The sequence below is a fragment of the Lemur catta genome, chromosome 8 (genome assembly GCF_020740605.2).
Source record: "Lemur catta isolate mLemCat1 chromosome 8, mLemCat1.pri, whole genome shotgun sequence".
NCBI lineage: Eukaryota > Metazoa > Chordata > Mammalia > Primates > Lemuridae > Lemur > Lemur catta.
This window is the reverse complement of record NC_059135.1, coordinates 55724940-55744906: the sequence shown is the minus strand read 5'-3', so window position 1 is coordinate 55744906 and position 19967 is coordinate 55724940. Positions and strand designations below refer to the sequence as shown.

General features: G+C 35.6%; 1 protein-coding gene across 2 annotated transcripts in view; it reads left to right on the top strand.

Moving 5' to 3' along the window:
- The window catches only part of UBR3 (ubiquitin protein ligase E3 component n-recognin 3), a 183142-nt gene that overhangs the window by 93786 nt on the left and 69389 nt on the right, over window positions 1-19967 (top strand). For both annotated transcript variants that reach the window (XM_045558723.1, XM_045558722.1), the window contains exons 21-24: window positions 4130-4234; window positions 5807-5980; window positions 7737-8197; window positions 17292-17380. In XM_045558723.1, coding sequence (XP_045414679.1) covers window positions 4130-4234; window positions 5807-5980; window positions 7737-8197; window positions 17292-17380 — 829 coding nt within the window. The remainder of the gene's footprint in view (window positions 1-4129; window positions 4235-5806; window positions 5981-7736; window positions 8198-17291; window positions 17381-19967) is intronic.

The following is a 19967-nucleotide window of genomic DNA, read 5'->3' as shown; positions in this document are numbered from 1 at the left end:
AAAGTATCATTTATAAAGCAAAGTGTATTTATACATTTAAAATGTATGAGGATATGTTATAATCAAATACATTTGAAATCCAAGTTGAAAATAATGGAATAGCTATACCACTCTTTGTGAGAAACTTTTTATCTTATGCAGCTACAGAAGGAAATATTTATTTATAGCTTCTATAGAACAAGAAGTGAAATGCTGTGGAACTACAGGAAGGATGGAAAGCACTACAGGAACTGAACAACCCCAGAACCCACTAAAATGACAGCTATGCGGGCCAGTGACCCTTAGGTTGCTTTTTTCTTCTGATCAGGAATGTGACATGTAGGGGTTTGAGTGGGGTCCCTGTGTGGCAGCATCAAAGAATTTTTTTTTTTTTTTGAGACAGAGTCTTACTCTGTTGCCTGGGGTAGAGTGCTGTGGCGTCAGCCTAGCTCACAGCAACCTCAGAGTCCTGGGCTCAAGCAATCCTCCTGCCTCAGCCTCCCATGTAGCTGGGACTACAGACGTGTGCTACCATACCCGGCTCATTTTTTCTATTTTTAGTAGAAATGGGGTTTCACTCTTGCTCAGGCTGGTCTCAAACTCCTGAGCTCAAGCGGTCCTCCTGGCTGGGCCTCCCAGAGTGCTAGGATTACAGGTGTGAGCCACCCCCTCTACCCCAGGCCAGGAATTGTTTTTGATAAACATCTTAGGAACTCAAAAGATGATGCTTTTACTTTCTTGTTACCTAGAATTTATTTTATTCTTGAATCTTCTCGTATAGAACTGATTTATTTATTTGATGAACATTGATTGTATCCTCAAATTATATGTAACGTAATATTATGTAGTATGTATATATAAAACAAGAATTTTTGTGATCTAATCTGGATAAAAGATGAAAGATAAACTATACTCATTAGATAAAATAACTATAAACATCTGTAAAATATAGACATGATAAATATTAGCAATTAGGTACAAGGAAAACCTATTGTGCCTCTTCCTAATTAGAATTTGAAAATTAAAAATTATAAGAAATTTGAATAAAAGCTTATTTGTTATGCAAATGTCCAACTACTGTGTACAATTTTTTAAAATTATTTAAGAAAGTATGCATTAAATTTAGTTAAGTAGACAACTTTTTCCTAATGTTGTAATGAAATAATACTTTTAGATTTCTATACCTCCCTTCCTTTCAACCCTACACATGGCCAGTTTTGCATTTTATTTGTTGTAAAAGTTATTCTGTTAAGATTTTAGGCAAGACACCTTGAATGGTTTATTTTCATTAATTTCCAAAAGGATTATTCAGTAAATGACTTAAAATGCTTTTTTGCATTAAGAAATGTAGAATACCTTATCTTACTAAAAAGATATTTGTATTTATTTTACAAATAATGGAAATTCTTTGAATGTTTACTTAGTGCTAAATTTTGTTTGAGATGCTTTATATATACTTGTAGGCATTATTTTGTTTAATTCTAGCAAAAATCTTTATGAGTGAAAGTTCTGTTATTCTCCCTTTTCGATAGGAAATTGAGTTTTAGAGGTTAGATATCTAGTTCAGATGGGGAAGCTGAGTACTGTTGTAAGTAAAAATAACTAATAAATAACTCATGAAAAATTATGGAATCTTTACTTCAAATAAATTATGCTCTTTCAAGTTATATTTTTCAACTTCTTCATTGCTTAATGTAAAAATAGTATTTTATGAAAAATAAAAAGGCAACATGTTAGTTGTTACAAGACTATTATAAAAATATTTTGAAAATCAACTTTGTAATAGCTTTCTTGACTTTAATATTAATAATAATAATTTTAAAAAACTTTTCTATTTTTTTCTGAATTAATGGCTCACACCTTTAATTCCAGTGCTTGGCAGGCCAAGGCAGGAGGATCACTTGAGCCCAGACATTAGGGACTAGTCTGGGCAATATAGCAAGACTCCATCTTTAGAAAAAATAAAATCAATTAGTTGGGCATGTTGGTGTGTGCCTGTAGTCCCAGCTATTTGGGAGGCCGAGACAGGAAGATCGTTTGAGCCCAGGAGTTTGAGGCTACAATGAGCTAAGATTATGCCAGTGGACTCCAGCCTGGGCGACAGAGCGAGACTACTTCTCAAAACAAAAACACTTTTCTGGCCGAGTGTTGTGGCTCATGCCTGCAATCCTAGCACTCTGGGAGGCTGAGGTGGGAGGATCCCTTGAGGCCAGGAGTTCCAGACCAGCCTAAGCAAGAGCAAGACCTGGTCTCTACAAAAAATAGAAAATTTAGCCTGGCATAGTGGTGAGCATCTGTAGTCCCAGCTACTCTGGAGGCTGAGACAGGAGGATTGCTTGAGCCCAGGAATTGGAGGTTGCAGTGAGCTGTGATGAGGTCACTCCACTTCAGCCTGGGTGACAGAGCAAGACTGTCTCAAGAAGACAAAAACAAAAACAAAAATCACTTTTCTAATTGACATTGCATTGTCAAGTCAACTTTTTGAAAATCAATTTCAGAAAATCACCTTTATCCCTTGCCATGTTTAATGTTAAAGAACATGTTAAAATAAAACTCCCTGGAAAAATCATTTTTAGTTATTTTTCCTTGTAATGCCTTATAAAGGGATTTTTTTCTCCTTAGTTTTTAAGTTAGTCAGAGCTGTAATACTACAGGATTTCAAGTCAAAATTTATTTTAATTTAGCTAGCAATATTTTATTTATTAGTAGTTGTAGTAATGATAGGCGATGGTCTGGGAGTTTGTGGTTTGTGTTCTAGTGTTGCTTATACTAGCTGGTTGTGTGGCTGAGCCTTGATTCTTTCTGTGTAACATACTGCATCAGAAAGCATGACTTCTGTCATCTTCAGTCTTCAGGCCCCTCCTGCTCTTCACACCATTGGCAACACCCACTTACTATTAATATTTGTTGAATACCAGTCGCTGGATACTATACTAAGCAAATGACAGATATTAACTCATGTAATCCTCACAACAATTCTGGGCTATCATTCCAGTTTCAGAGATGAGACAACTAAGGCCAGAGTCTGTTCATCAAGGTCAAATAGGTATAGACAGAATTTGTGTTAAAATTCAGGTTTTAAAAAAATTTTGAAAGCCTATGTTCTTCACCACTTTGCCACACAACAAATAAATAGAAAAACCATCTCAGTTGTCAAAAAAATTTAGAAAGTCATTGAATTGAAAGATTCTTTAGTAACAATGGATTAGGTCTTAAGTGACTAAATCCTCCTTTCCCAGTCTCCTCAGCCATTTGGGCACTTCCTGTGAAGCTCAGCTTAGCTTGTCCTCTTTTTTGTTCTTTGCTATCTCACATGCAACTGAAATTGCCACTCACTAGAGAGCCTCTTCCTCTCTTTCCTTTCAACATTTGGCCAGATGACCTTTTTGTAATGATAAGATGATAGCTGCCAGGCCACTTTTTTCTTACGGTATTTTACGTATCTTCTGGCTAGTGGTCTGTTGCATCATATCGAATAAGTGATTGGTGTAGGTAGCCCTGAAATCCTGTGTAAGGTGTAAGGCTTGCATTATGTAATACATATATAAGGTTAGGTTTATTGAATTTTCCTCAGAAGTCTCTCTACTAACCACTTACATTCCTTCTTCCTTGCTCATCCTTATAAATCACACACTGACATACATACATATACAGTTGCTTAAAATACCCAGAGGCTCAGAGCTTTAATTTTAAAGACAGATTTTAAGAAAATTAACGTTCCATAAACACTTAAACTGTGCTCCCAGACACATTTGCCTGAATTACTCTATTTAATAAAGTTATTTATCTGATATCCTTTTCAGGAGAAGTGTGTCAGCAAATTATGATGTAAAATGTTCTTGTTACATTATTTTATAAGATACTAGTATATTAATATTAACGGTTTTAGTGGGCTATTTGGTGTGTTAACCTGAAATCTGTCACCTGATATTTCTAGATATTGCTTAAAGTACTATGTGATCCTGAGAGGAAACCTGGTGTTTTGGTTTTAGTTTGTCTTTTCACCAAGATGTAGCTTTACTTACATATCTGATTTTTATGTACCTGATTGTGTTATTTTCATCTATAACATTAAAATGCTTTTTGATCTTTAAATGAAATACATTTTGTGGAAAAAGTAATTATAAGGCACTTTTTTTCCTTTTTAAAGATTTTGATGGATCATCAAAATCTATCAGAACATGTACTCTGCATGGTTTTATATCTGATTGAATTAGGACTTGAAAATTCTGCTGAAGAGGAATCAGATGAAGAGGTAAGTAGTTTCTTATATTTTAAAATTTTTAAATAGGGGGCAGCCCCTATCTGACTCTAGCTAGTTGTTGCCATGCCAGACATGTCATAACTTTACTGACTATGTTATGCCTTAATAAAGTATATTTATGCACTCTGGGAGGCCGAGGTGGGAGAATTGCTTGAGCTCAGGAGTTTGAGACCAGCCTGAGCAAGAGTGAGACCCCATCTCTACTAAAAATATAAAAAATTAGCTGGGAAGCTAAAAATAGAAAAAAATTAGCTGGGCATGGTGGTGTGCACCTGTTAGTACAGCTACTTGGGAGGCTGAGGCAGTAGGATTGCTTGAGCCCAGGAGTGTGAGGTTCCTGTGAGCTAGGCTGACACTACGGCACTCTACCCAGGGCAACAGAGTGAGATGCTGTCTCCAAATACAAATAAATAAATAAATAAATAAAAATAAAAAATAAAGTGTATATATGGATTCATCTTGAAGTCCATTTATGGATTCATCATACTCATGTAACATCTTCTTAACAACTGCTAGAAAAGGCCCGTTTTGATCTTCAAATACACATGGTCTTTTAGAGCTTTCATTGATATATTAAACTCTACTTATGGGATTATTGAATTTGAAATTCGTAGTTCACATCATAAAAATTAATCTAAGAAGAATGTTTAATGCATTTTTGGTCACATTAAAAATAATGTGGTTGTAGATAACTTCAAATTATCTTTTATTTCCTCTGATACCAAAACAGCTGCTTCACTGCTTACTCATTGATTACTAGTAAAAAATTATTAAGTTAGGACTTCAGTCTAGAAATTCTAATAATTTGATTAGAGATTATTTTTGAGTGGCAAATTCTTTCTGTAAGATTTTAAGGTAATGGAATGAATATTGTTATATGGGAGAATGTTTAAAGTACTTATGAATACAAGTTGTTAATGTGTTTCGTTAAAGAATAAAAGCAATTGTTACTACAAATTAAATTTTACAAATGTGTAAGATTCTTCTCATCTCCTCCCTCCAAAAAGATAAAAAAGCCCACAGCACAATAACAGCAAAAAAAAAACAAGTTAAAAAAAAAATTCAGCAGTTCTTTGTAGTCCAAGTGGAATCAACATATATTCTTTCATAAATATTAAAAGGTCATTAAGATTTCTCTAAGACCTCTTAATATTATATTTATGAAAAAAATATATGTTGGTATGTTGACTTTTTGATTGATTTTTCAGACTTCCATAATTAGTCCAAACTAACATTATTTATTTGACTGTATTATTACTAATGGGTGATAATAAATATTCTGTAAGGTTAAGTATTTCCAGATTGAAAAATATATTTTTCAGGAGACATTTAGCTGATTCAGTTGGAGTTTTTCATATTACTATTGAGAAATTTATTACTGTATTTTGTGTTTCTATTTGGTTTTATTCTCTTTAAATTTATCAACTTGATAATTTGTGGCTGAGACTTTAAGAAATTCAGGAATATGACAGGATTATGGATGATTATTTGGGCTTGTTACGTCCCCATTGTCCCTTAGATGAGATGTGGCAAGGTTTGATATTCATTATTTTTATGTTTTAGGCATCAGTGTGTGGACCAGAACGTTGTCATGACAGTTGGTTTCCTGGTAGTAACTTAGTGTCAAACATGCGACACTTTATAAACTATGTTAGAGTGCGAGTTCCAGAGACTGCTCCTGAAGTGAAGAGAGACTCATCTGCAAGTACTAGCTCTGATAGCTTGGGTTCTTTACAAGTAAGTGTAAGAGCAAGAAGGAAAAGCGTTATGTTGGGATATATTATTTAGATTATCCTGTGGTATCAAAAAGAAAAATGTGGTTGTAGATAACTTTAAATTATCTTTTATTTCCTGTGATATATTTAAACAACTTCTGCCTCACCAGTCTTTTTCCTTTAATCTGCCAGACTTCACGACGGCCTAAAGTTCTTCAAAGAGAGGTAGATGTGTATGATATTTACGTTAACTAGCAACATGGCTTTAACTGGAAATGGGAAAAAAAAACCCTTGAAGTATTTGTGTGTGTATGTGTGTGTAATTAATATGGTTAAGTTTTAAAAATTGTTTCTTTAATATATGTGTGTTTTTTTGATAAAATGTTAAGCTTAATAGTAAAGAAAAATCATGTTGTTGAGCTTAAAAATAATACTGAGTATTTAAAAGTGAGTTTTTCTTACTAGTATTAGAACTATTTTGGCCCAATTATAGGTGGCACATTGGATCTGTTTATATTTAGCATTGCAGCTATATTACTAACATCTTAAAAATGACTTGGATATTTCATAAATCAAAATAAATTTTATGCTGGCAGCATGCTTATTTATAAATAATTTTTTCTGCTTCTATGGCAATTAACTTTGATAAAATAAGCCCATAAAAGTGTTAAAACTCTATATGTTGTATATTTGGACTCACTTTGAAAATTAACTTTCTCATTGCATGTAGGTTAATTTAATTAATTTTTAACTTTTAAAAATCAGAAATAAAGTATATTGAAATAATATGTCAAAGAACTAAACTTAACCAGTTCTAATCCCTACAACCTAGATTTTTGTGAGTGGAGAGCGTTGAATCAGACATTTCTCTTAGTAGAGTCTATTCATAGGAGCTTTCTTTGTCTTTGACATGTTTTTACTGGGAATACTGTATAGAGTTTTAATTAAAATATTTGAACCTCTATAAAAGGCTCTTTGCCTCTAATGCTGGTAGAGAGTACTTTAGAAAACAGCTTGGGTATTGAAAAATAGTGTATACTATACTTTGATTCATAAAAGCTCAGCTGATATTGGGGTATCCTTTGTGTACTCACTTTAAAAAAATTAAGGAAGTCCATTAAATTGACTCGTATCTTAATTAAAAGATGATTTCTAAGAGCCCTAATGCAGTGCAGTTTGACCACTTTAGTAAAAAGGCTATTTAGAAGATAAATTGTTGAGAAAAACACTTAGTTAAAAAAATTTGTTCAAATAACAGCTCATAGCAATAGTAAAATATGAAACATCAATTTGATTTTTCTTTCTTACATTTCAGTTTAGTAACTTTGAGCATTTATGTTAGAAGTAATTTTACTGTGAAGTTCCTTAAAAGTAAAATTAATTACCAGTTCAGATTCATTAACTTAGAAAATTAAAAAAAATTAATTTGTAATTTTCTTAACTGGAAACTGTAGCAGTTTCCTAGAAGTTAGTAAAGAGTATAGTATTCTTGATGAATGTTGAATAGAACAGCTTTTCTTCCTTTAAACTGATGAGGAATTTAGTTTATGATTTCTCTTCAATATGGCTATGGATACTACTTTTCCAGATAAATAGGCTCAGGAGGTTGAGAAAGAAGTATTATTGCTGATAATCTACAGTTTCATTTAAACAGCAAATCTATTGAATAAATGTTTGGGTAAACTTTGAGCATTCACATTGGAAAATGTAGTACTAATATGTTTCTAAAATTGTTGAATAACTTCTCTTGATTTTTGTTTTTGTTTTTTTAATGGTAGAATTCTGGTACAGCTCAAGTTTTCAGCTTAGTAGCAGAGCGCAGAAAGAAATTTCAGGAGATCATCAATCGCAGTAGCAGTGAAGCAAATCAGGTGGTTCGTCCCAAAACGTCAAATAAATGGTCTGCTCCTGGTTCAGTTCCACAGTTAACTACAGCCATTTTGGAAATTAAAGAAAGCATATTGTCTTTGCTAATTAAACTTCACCACAAACTCTCAGGAAAACAAAATTCCTACTATCCTCCTTGGCTTGATGACATGGAAATTTTAATCCAACCAGAAATTCCTAAATACAGTCATGGAGATGGTATAACTGCAGTAGAAAGAATTTTACTAAAAGCTGCATTGCAAAGCAGAATGAACAAACGCATCATTGAAGAGATATGTAGAAAAGTGACCCCTCCTGTGCCACCCAAAAAAGTTACTGCAGCAGAGAAGAAAACATTGGACAAAGAAGAAAGGTAATTTTTATTTTTAATGTTTTAAACGTGTGGTACAGTTGAAGATGTGATATTTTCTTCCTTTTGGTCATTAAGGCTGATCATATGGATATTTAGCACCAACAGTCATAGGTGATTGATTAGTTTGTAAGATAAATGGAACGGAGCATAGTCAGTGCTTATGCATGTAAAATGCTGAATTCGCTGGAGGAAAGAAGACGAGAGTTTCTGACTCTAACCTTAAATTACTACCTTTGGGGCATGGTGGCATGCACCTGAAGTCCTAGCTACTTGGGAGGCTGAGGAGGGAGGATCACTTTAGTCCAGGAGTATGAGACCAGCCTGGGCAACATAGTGAGACTCCCTTTTACAGAAAATAAAAAAATTAGGTAGGTGTGGTGGCATGTGTCTGTAGTCCTGGCTACTAGGGAGGCTGAGTCAGGAGGATTGCTTGAGCCCAGGAGTTTGAGGTTGTAGTGAGCTGTGATCATGCCACTGCATTCCAGCTTGGGCAACAGAAGAAGACCCTGTCATTCATTCATTAATAAATAAATAACTACCTTAAACTTCTAGACTCTTTTGGAAAAATTGCTAATACTGTTATTGCTTTAGGGATCTAACAATTCTCTTGCTCTTTTCAAAAACTATTATCAATTCAACTTTAAATGAGAACAGAAAAAATTTTAAATATTTCCGAAAATAAAGATCTAATTGCATTAGTTTCTTTTGGTTTTTTTCTAATCTTTGTCAATATATGATTGCTACTTATTTACAAATTCATGTTTTTAAACACATTCTAACTTGTGTCTCTAGTTTTTGGACCCTTAGGTTACTTTTAATTTGTTGTTAAATTATAATATTTATAAATCCTTTTTCCTCATCTTTTGACTTTCATTCTTGGGATGATGTTTTTTATCCCAAGATAAATGATGTTTATGATGTTAAGTGGAACTTGTGGGCCAAGGGCTATGAATATGATATGGTTCTTAGCACACACTGCTTGCCAGAGAGTTGTATTATTGTGCATTATCACCAGCTATTTCCCAACAGCCTTGTCAATATTGCCTACACTGCTATCATAAACATGACAAGGTAAACTTGAGAGGTTGAAACTCAGCATAACTGTCAAACTCTTGGAAAGGGTTCAGTGTTTATTAAAAAACAGTATACCTTCTAATGAATGTGCATGAAACTAAAAGACCCAGGACATTTCAAAAAGATTTCAGAATTTCAGTTGTTAAACTCAGTGATCAGTTTGATGTAGGAGATGAGGGACAACTCATGAATGGTTCCCAGATTTCTGATTTGGATAATGTTCCTTTTACCGAGATGAGGGAGTATGGAAGGGGACTGAGGCTCAGTGGTAAAATTGATATGTTCTGTTCTGTACTTTACTGAGTTTAAGGAGGTATCCAGGTGAAGAAGTACAGTCAGATGTAGAGTTTGAGACTTAGGGGAGCATTCTTAGAGCTACAGATTTGAGAATATAACTAATGATAGATGCTTTATATTTTGAAGAGTATGTATATTATGAAGATGAGAAGGCTGAATATAGAACTCCAGGAAAGGCTGGGCGCGGTGGCTCACACCTGTAATCCTAGCACTCTGGGAGGCTGAGGCGGGAGGATCGCTTGAGCTCAGGAGTTTGAGACCAGCCTGAGCAAGAGTGAGACCCCGTCTCTACTAAAAATAGAAAGAAATTAGCCAAACAACTAAAAATAGAAAAAATTAGCTGGGCATGGTGGCGCATGCCTGTAGTCCCAGCTACCCGGGAGGCTGAGACAGGAGGATTGCTTGATCCCAGGAGTTTGAGGTTGCTGTGAGCTAGGCTGATGCCACGGCACTCTAGCCCAGGCAAGAGAGTGAGACTCTGTCTCAGAAAAAAAGAACTCAAAGCAAAAACATTAAAGGGAATGGTTGAGGAAGGAGTACCTACAGAAGTGACTGAAAAGGCGAGCCTGAGCAAGAGCAAGACCCCCTCTCTACTAAAAATAGAGATAAATTAGCTGGACAGCTAAAAACATGTACAGAAAAAATTAGCCAGGCATGGTGGCACATGTCTGTAGTCCCAGCTACTTTGGGAGGCTGAGGCAATAGGATTGCTTGAGCCTAGGAGTTTGAGGTTGCTGTGAGCTAGGCTAACACCACGGCACTCTAGCCCGAGCAGCAGAGTGAGACTGTCTCAAAAAAAAAAAAAAAAAAAAAAAGGAGTAAAAAGGGATGGTTAGAGTGGAATAGAAGAAAAGGGGTGAGTGGCTTTAGAGAAGGCATGAGAAGAGGAAGTTCAAAAATTGTTAGTGATGCACTACTTCGGATAAGATTGGCTGTCCTATTTGATTTGCTAGGAGATCATCCTTTGGTAACTGTATCAAGGGCAATTTTAGTCACATATATAGTTATACTTCATCTCTGATATAATTAAAAGTTTTTTACAGAAAATTTATATTAAAAGTGTACACAGGCTGGGCGTGGTGGCTCACGCCTTAATCATAGCACTCCGGGAGGCCGAGGCGGGCAGATTATTTGAGCTCAGGAGTTCGAGACCAGCCTGAGCAAGACCAAGACCCCATCTCTACTAAAAATAGAAAGAAATTATATGGACAGCTAAAAATATATATAGAAAAATTAGCCGGGCATGGTGGCACATGCCTGTAGTTCCAGCTACTCGGGATGCTGAGGCAGGAGGATCGCTTGAGCCCAGGAGTTTGAGGTTTCTGTGAGCTAGGCTGATCCCACAGCACTCTAGCCAGGGCAACAGAGTGAGACTCTGTCTCAAAAAAAAAAAAAAAAAAAAAAAGTATACACAAAGGCCTATAGTAAATTAAGAATTTAGGAGCATTCCTATTTTTTCTCATAGGAATTTAGAAATAGGAGTTAAAAGAACTAACATATGATTGATTGATTAATTAATTAATTAATTATTTTTTAGAGACAGTGTCTCACTTCATCAGCCAGTCTGGAGTGCAATGGCTCAATCTTAGCTCACTGCAGCATCAAATTCCTAGGCTCGAGTGATCCTCTTGCCTTAGCCTCCCAAGTAGCTAGGAGTATAGGTGTGCCCCATAGCACCTGGCTGAGTTTTAAATTTTTTGTATATACCAAGTCTCACTGTGTTGCCCAGACTTGTCTTAAACTCCTGGTCTCAGTCTTGCCACAGCCTTCCGAAGTGCTGGAATTATAGGCATGAGCCATAGCACCCAGCCAGAACTAACATGTAATTTAGATGACAGTTCATTAAGTTTGAATTAGTAACAGCCTAAAATTTAGTAAATCTACTGTGATAAAAATAGAAAATTCAAAATGAGGTAAGATTTTTGTTTTTGTTAACCTCTTCTAAATTAGTGGTCTTTTATTCTGGTTATGTAATAGCGTATCATTTCCTTTCTTTCTGGTCCAAAAAAAATAGTGTATGCTTTTTTTTTCATATAAGGAAGATATTCAGTGAATCAAAGTCTATTTTGTTTGGGTAAAAGTATTCTTTAATTATTACTAATAATAAACGTGATACTAGAGGACATAGTTCAGATGCTGGGTGTTTTGTTTTGTTTTGTTTTGTTTTGTTTTGTTTTGTTTTGTTTTGTTTTTGAGATAGAGTCTCACTCTGTTGCCCAGGCTAGAGTGCCATGCCATCAGCCTAGCTCACAGCAACCTCAAACTCCTGGGATCAAGCAATCCTCCTGCCTCAGCCTCCCAGGTAGCTGGGACTACAGTCATGTGCTACCATGCCCGGATCATTTTTTCTATTTTTAGTAGAGGTGGGATTTCATTCTTTCTCAGGCTGGTCTCAAACTCCTGAGCTCAAGTGGTCCTCCTGCCTCAGCCTCCCAGAGTGCTAGGATTACAGGTGTGAGCCACTATGCCTCAGATGCTGTTTTTATGGGGAGAAAAAAGGTCCTAGTGCTCTCGTAATAAAAAATTTTAAAAGCTTTACTTTTGTCAGATTTTGTTTTCTTTTGGTATTGACAGTACTGACAAGGACTTGAAACTAATTTTGTAGCAGACAGCTAAGGATTAAGATGAATCTATTTGAATCTCACTGTGCTTCTCACATTTGTCTCTGGGTTGGATTTTAGATTGAATTTCATAATAAAGGGAGAACAGTTCATAAACACTTAATGAGGATCCATTTTCAAGTACCTCACCTATAGACAAACTTGGCATCGCTTTCATAATAGATTAGCTTCATAGAAAACAAGATACAAATAAGAAACTGTAGCTGGCTGTAATAATATGCAACATCAGTGTCTTCACCTCTGGGGCAGTAATGGAAAATTTCTGAGTTGTACTGAATCTGCCAGAACTTGCTTATGTCTTCTGTTAATGGTCTTTATTTACATTTCTACCCAATTTTAGAAAAGGAATAATCTAGATTAAGAAAAAATTCACAACGACATTCCATTTCTGGTTGTCATAGACAGCTGCTGTAGAAATACATTTTAATACTAGTGTCAAACAGTTACATTTGAGGTTTTCTTATGTTTGATATGTGGATTTGTTATTTTAAAAAAATCTAATATGACAAACATTAGATGTTTAGATATTTGTCATACTCTTATAATCAGATTTATTCTAAATATAAATGTACATATTTAAAGATGAGCTGGAGAGTGGCATTAATTAAAGAAGCATACCAAAACTTATAAATTTATGAAGTAGTGATACAGGAGACCAAGTGTGTATTCCAGCAGCCCCCAACCTTTTCGGCACCAAGGACTGATTTCATGGAAGATGATTTTTCCACGGACCTGTGGTGGGGAGATGTTTCAGGATGATTCAAGCACATTACATTTATTGTGCAGTCAAATTTCTCTGCTAATGATAATCTGCATTTGCAGCCGCTCCCCAGTACTAGCATCACTGCCCAGCTCTACCTCAGATCATCAGGCATTAGGTTCTCAAAAGGAGTGCGCAACCTAGATCCCTCACATGTGCAGTTTATGGTAGGGTTCATGCTCCAATGAGAATCTAATGCTGCCACTGATCTGATAGGAGGTGGAGCTCAGGCAGTGATGTGAGCTGTAAATACAGATGAAGCTTCCCTCTCTGGCCCACCACTCACCTCCTGCTGTGTGGCCCGGTTCCTAACAGGCCACAGACTGGCCCTGGGGATTGGACACTGCAGATGTATTCTATCCATGCTGTTGTTGCTCATAGCATTTTTGGAGGTCTCTTAGAATGCTTTGAGCATCTATAGCACCTTTTTGTTTTGTTTCCATTTCTTCCATTGTGGCAAATATTTGTTCTTTGAGGATAGATTTAATTTTTAAAAATGTTCTATTTTGAAGCAATCTTTTTTTTTTTTTTTTTGGAGACAGTCTTGTTCTGTCACCCCAGCTAGAGTACAGTGGCATCATCATAGCTCACTGCAACTTCAAACTGCTAGGCTCAAGCCATCTTCCTGCCTCAGCCTCCCAAGTAGCTGGGATTACCATGCCACTGTGCCTGGCTAATTTTTCTATTTTTAGTGGAGATGGGGTCTCGCTCTTGCTCAGGCTGCTCTCAAACTCCTGAGCTTAAGCAATACTCCCACCTGAGCCTCCCATAGTGTTAGGATTATAGGCGTGAAGCAATCTTAAACTTGCAGAAGTATTTCAAGGACAGTGCAAAGAACTTCTCAAATCATTTCAGAGTAAGTTGCTGATATGATGCCCCTTCACCCTGAAGAACTTTAGTGTGTATTTCCTAGAAATAAGGGCCTTTTCTAACATAACCACAGTGCAACTAACAAAATTAGGAAATTAACATTGTATTTGAGTATGATTAAATACTTAGACCCCAAGTTTTGACAGTTGCCTCAATAATGTTTCTTATAGCAAAAAGATCCAATTCATAATCACTCATTGCATTTAATTATGTCTCTTTGGTCTCCTTCAATATGGAATAGTTTCCTCAATGTTTCCTTTATTTTCATGATCTTGGCACTTTTGAAGATTATGAGGATAGTAAGTAGTAACATTGCAGGATGTCCCTCAATTTGGGTTGTCTGCTGTCTCTTTATGTTTAAATTCAGGTTATGCATCTTTGGCAGGAATATCAATGAAGTGTTCGTGTTTTCTGTGCATTCCATAAGATTTCAATTTGTTTCATCACTGGTGGTTAACTTTGGTCGCTTGATTAGGAGGGTATTTGGCAGATTTCTTCACTGTCAAATTACCTTTTCCCCCTTTCATAATTAATACATAATTTGTGGAAAACCACTTTGAGATATGGTAATATTCCACTCCTATTAACTTTAAATAAATTCATTTATTTTTATCAGTATGGACTCCTGGGTTCCTATTTTATCTAATACGGTTATTATTCATTTTGATGCTCATATTTTTCCAGATTTGGCCACTAGGCATCCCTTCAAGCTGGTTTCTGTGTCCTTTTCATCTATCCTCATCCTTGTTTGAAGATATTTTTATTTTCTGGGACCATAAGATGTTCCAAGGTCATCTTGAACTTGGAGTCAGCCATCTCTCCAAGGAGTCTTGGTTACTTTTAGTAGAGAATTATATTTGGAAAGCATAATCCATGTGCTTAGTCTACTGAGGCATTGCTGTTTTCATGCCTTTTTAGTGGGTAGAGCTAGGGAAAATCGTGTGTGCATGTATCTTTGTATGTTTGTGTTTGTGTTGGAGGATGTGGAGAGGGGAGGGAGGGAGAAATTTATGTTTAGTTTTGTGTCTGCATGTACTGAAAACCATGAGAGTTCATCCTGATACTTCCAATTCCAATCTAACACCATGGGAGCCATTCTTGTTTTCTGTCTTTCCATGTTTGTAACTCTACTCCCACAGTGAGAAACCTAGCACCCATAATCCTCAATGTGTATATATGTATTACCTTTTTTGATCAATTCCCTTATATGTAATAAATTTCTTATAATCTTTTACCACACAAATGCCCTCATGTGCCAAGGCTGTTGGATACTGACACCTTGTGCTAGGTGTTGCCATCCTTCATATTCAGGAAGGGAAGAGAGGGGAGGAGTAGATTTAATTTTTTGAAATGGCCAATGTCATTGAGAGTTAAGTTTGATGAATGAAATGAGTGATCTACCTGGATAATAATATTTTGACTCAAAAACAATATAGAAGAATTTTTGTTGTAAAATAAAGCAAGTTTTCTTATGTGGACCCTGAATTATCTTTAAGTGTTAACTGAGGCGGGGGCTGGGGGGAGGGGATGGGTGTATGCCTACATGATGAGTGTGTTGCACACCGTCTGGGGGATGGTCATGCTTGAAGGTGCTGACTCGGGGAGGTGGGGGGTGGGGGGAGAGGATGGAGATATGACTACATGGTGAGTGCCAGGCGCACTGTCTGGGGAATGGACACGCTTGAGGCTCTGACTCAGGGGGATGGGCGGAACATGGGCAATGTATATAACCTGAGCTTTTGTACCCCCATGATGAGCTGAAATAAAAAAAAAAAAAAGAACATTAGAAGTCTTTTGAACATTATTGGCAAAAATATGTAATTTGTCATGGTAAGGTGGACCACAAAACTTGACTTTATAGTTGTTCCTGATTATCCCCACTAATTTGATGGGAGCAGGTATATAAATAGTTTAAAAATTACTATTAGCATTCCATTCTTCTAAATTCCATGTGCTCTATCCTTGAATCCTTTCAGATTAATAGGTAAATACTTTTAGGTTTCCTATAGAAATGATTTATAGATTCTTAGTTTAACATAATGTTATGACTTTTATAATATATAGATATAATAATAGTCATTAAAAGAAACTGCTATAGTATATTCTGTCCATTATGTTTTCATATCCTTTGTTCATGAGCTGTGATCACTTCCTCTATGAGTTTTGTTCAAGTAAAAAATTTGTCTCTCTCAATGAGGTAATATATAATAACTTACCTCTTAACCTTTTACTTTTTCTTCTTTCTCTGTCTCCTCTCTTATTTAAATTACTGTTTTAACCTTCCGTTAGTGGGAGTAAAATTTTATGTTGCTGAGTATTGTTAGCATTTCATAATCTGGGTAGCCTATCCTCTTTTTTTATTAGTTTACTTTTATTTTCTTATTCTTCTGTATGGTACTGTTGTATTGGTGAAATTTTTTTTTTTTTTTTTTTTTTGGCAACCAGTCTTAAAATATTCTTTGGAAGTAGATAGGGATAAATAATAAATAAGGAAGTAGTGAATTAATCCAAAGGAATATTTATGCTTAGATTGGAACTATAGTTTTATTCTTTTATTCTATTATGTTGTATTTGAGTCTCTTCAGATTCTTTTACTTCATACAAAATAAACCAAACTTGAACTGTCTCCTAGTAGAAACTGGGAAACTTATTGCCTTCTGCTCATTCTCTAATAGGAGAAGCCTATTTTTAGGGTAGCAGTAAATCTAACTGTTCTTCAAAATCTAATCTTTTAGATTTTGTTTATATTTAAACATCATAGTTTTTTCTAGCAACTAATTTACTATTAAATGGGGGATAAATTATTAGTCCCTTGCTAAAAAAGACTTTTGTTCTTGCTCCCATCTGAAATATATACTTAGGAAATTGTGTTGTTGGAAATCCAGATTTTCTATCTACCTCAATTATTATTTCACATTTAAAGTAAATCTTAGCTTTTATTTTATCTGTTGAATCTGTGAATTTGAAATCTGTATATTTTCTTGTTTTTGGAAACAGAGTCTTGCTCTGTTGCCCTGGCTTTGGGGGGCGTCATCATCATAGGTCACTACAACCTCAAACTCCTAGGCTCAAGCGATCCTCCTGCCTCAGTCTCCTGAGTAGCTGGGACTACAGGCATGTGCCATCATGCCTGGCTAATTTTTGTATTTTTTGTAGAGATGGGGTCTTGCTCTTGCTCAAGCTGGTCTCAAACTCCTGAGCTCAACCCATCCTCCCACCTTGGCCTCCCAGAGTGCTAGGATTACATGTGTGAGCTACCACACCAGGCCTGAATTTGAAACCTTTTTAAAGCAGTAGAATTCTTTAAAGGACAGTCAAGTCTTACATGAAATTTAGTGTATAATACAGAAAATAGATTGTTCTCAACTGTGTGCCAGGGGCTTTTCATACCTTATATACTCCTGAAAGATAGTATTAAGAGATAAGTCTTAAGCACATTTGGTACTATTAACTTTATTTCTGTTTAATCTAGGCGACAAAAGGCTAGAGAGAGACAACAGAAATTGCTTGCAGAGTTTGCTTCACGGCAGAAAAGCTTCATGGAAACTGCAATGGATGTTGGTAAGTCAAAATTTATTAGTTTAGAATTAGGGATGATCTTGTCCAATAAATCTACCAGTTTCAAACATTGCAGACAGACGATTTCTAGTCTTTAGTCTTTATTTAAACAATAGAGTGATGGAAAAATCAGACCTTCATTATAGACAGTCCATTCTGTTGTGGAGGAGCTGCAATTGTTAGGGAGTTCTTCCTGAAAGTAGCAATACAGTATGTCCCCTCTATTCTCTCCTATTAAACTATTTCTTATATTTGTGAGGTTCATCAGCATGCCTTTACTTATTTTGATCTTTTCCTGTGACATTATTCCAATATCCTTAAAATAGTTTTCAAATGTTTTTGTGCTGCCTCTTTCTGCCACCCCCTTCAATATTTCTTAAAATCAGGTATACTTCTCACTTCCGTTAGGATGAGCATTAGGATTTATGCAGTGAAAGGGGATGCCATGTTCCTCTATCATGGTAGATTGCTGTGAGTAACCTTTTATACATATTAGAGAAATAAATTAAATCTCAATCTTAGTCTTCAGTTAACCAGGATATTTTCTTCCCTATTTCTTTCATTCTAGCAATTTTTTTCCTTTTATTTTTCTTTTAGACAAAATTGCTGAAAGAAAATAGTCATACATTTAGTTAAAGTACATACGAATATGTGCATTCAAATGTGCATGCACATCCTCATGCATTTTGTATACATAAAGACATATAATCAGTGTCCAGAAGAAGTGCAGAGAGGTGGTCGGTCCAAATTTGCCCTAATGTGTTCTAAACCATCAACAGTGTAGTTTGTGTTCAGGATATAACTTTGATGGAAAGAATGTAGGTTGAGCATCCCTAATCTGAGAATCTGAAATCTTAAATGCTTCAAAACCTGAAACTTTTTGAGTACTGATATGATGCCTCAAGTGGAAAATTCCACACCTAACCTCATGTGATAGGCTACTGTCAAAATGCAGTCGAGGCCAGGCATGGTGGCTCACATCTGTAATCCCAGCACTTTGGGAGGCTAAGACAGGACGATTACTTGAGGTCAGGAGTTCAAGGCCAGCCTGGGCTACATAGTAAGACCCCAGTTACTACAAAAAATTAAAAAAGAAAATTAACTGGTCATGGTGGAAGTGTCTATAGTCCCAACTAAGGGAGGCTAAGGTGAGAGGATTGCTTGAGCCCAGGAATATTAGGCTGCAGTGAGCTATGGTTGCACCATTGTACTCCTGCCTGGGTGACAGAGTGCGACCGTATTTCTATAAAGTGTGTATGAAACATAAATGAATTTTGTGTTTAAACTTGGGTCCCATCCCCAAGGTATCTCATTATGATATGTAAATATTCCAAAGTAAGAAAAAATATGAAATTCAAAACACTCCTGGTCCTAAGCATTTCAGATAAGGGATATTCAACCCGTACTTAAATTCTCTTTATGGAATTTACTTATCATCACTTTACTTTCTCATATGAAAGATAAAGGTTTAGTTCATTGATACTACTTTTCGTTTCTCCATCTCTTCTTCTTTCCAGAAATTGATAATTGTATTTTTGTTTATTATATATTTAATGTAATTATAATATCTGTTTATTGCTCTATCTACAGTAGTCAATATCTTGATACTCCTTCTTATAAAATGAACTAATAATCACCCCAGAGCTTTCTTTCCTTTTTCCTTTCCTCTTCTTTGCCTCCTTCCTTTTATTACCTACTTATTTACTTTTTAATTGTCAAGGTGTTGCCCAGGTTGGTGGCTCACGCCTATAATCCTAGCACTCTGGTAGGCCGAGGTGGAAGGATTGTTTGAGCTCAGGATTTCGAAACCAGCCTGAGCAAGAGCAAAACACTTGTCTTAATTAATAAATACATAAATAAATAAATTGTCAAGGTGCTGGCATTTTATTTTTCAGTCATAATAATATCTTTTATCCAAAGGTTGACTCTTAAAAAAAACGAGGAGTATTTGTATTGTATGACTTTTTGAATGTTGTTGAGCACAGGGCTAAGTAATGTGCTAGGATCCATTTACTTTTTTTGAGTCCTGTGGCCTGACTCCTGAACCCCTTTAAGGAGACTGTCTTTAGTACATGGCCTTGTTTCTTACAGTCCCTTTGTACCTTTCTAATACCTTTTATTTGTTTCTGTTTGGGCTATGACTGTTACATTGCCTTTTGTTTTCCCTGAAGTTTCAGTCTTTTTTTATTTTTTAGTTTATTTTAAAAATTTTATTGTGATGAGAACTAATGGGCCTTTATATGATATCTCTATTATTCTACCCACTCCATTATACTGTCTGTTGCATGGAATTGTTTTCCACTTTGGTTCATTTGCTTTCTAGGCATGCTGTACAGCTATTACCTTAGGATTTTCACCTTGAAGGGTTGATGTAGGGTTTCTTGCATCTTATGTTACCTCTTTTTTTGTCTTGCTTTACTGGAAAGCAATCTCGAGTATATTCTTAATAGTGCTTGTTTAAAGGCTAAACTGCATGATTCTTGATAAATCTGGAAGGGACTTTTAGTCTATCTACTCTCATGTTTGATTGTTCATTTAAATGGATATAGAATTCCAGGTTGATAAACATTTTCTGTCACAATTGAAGGCA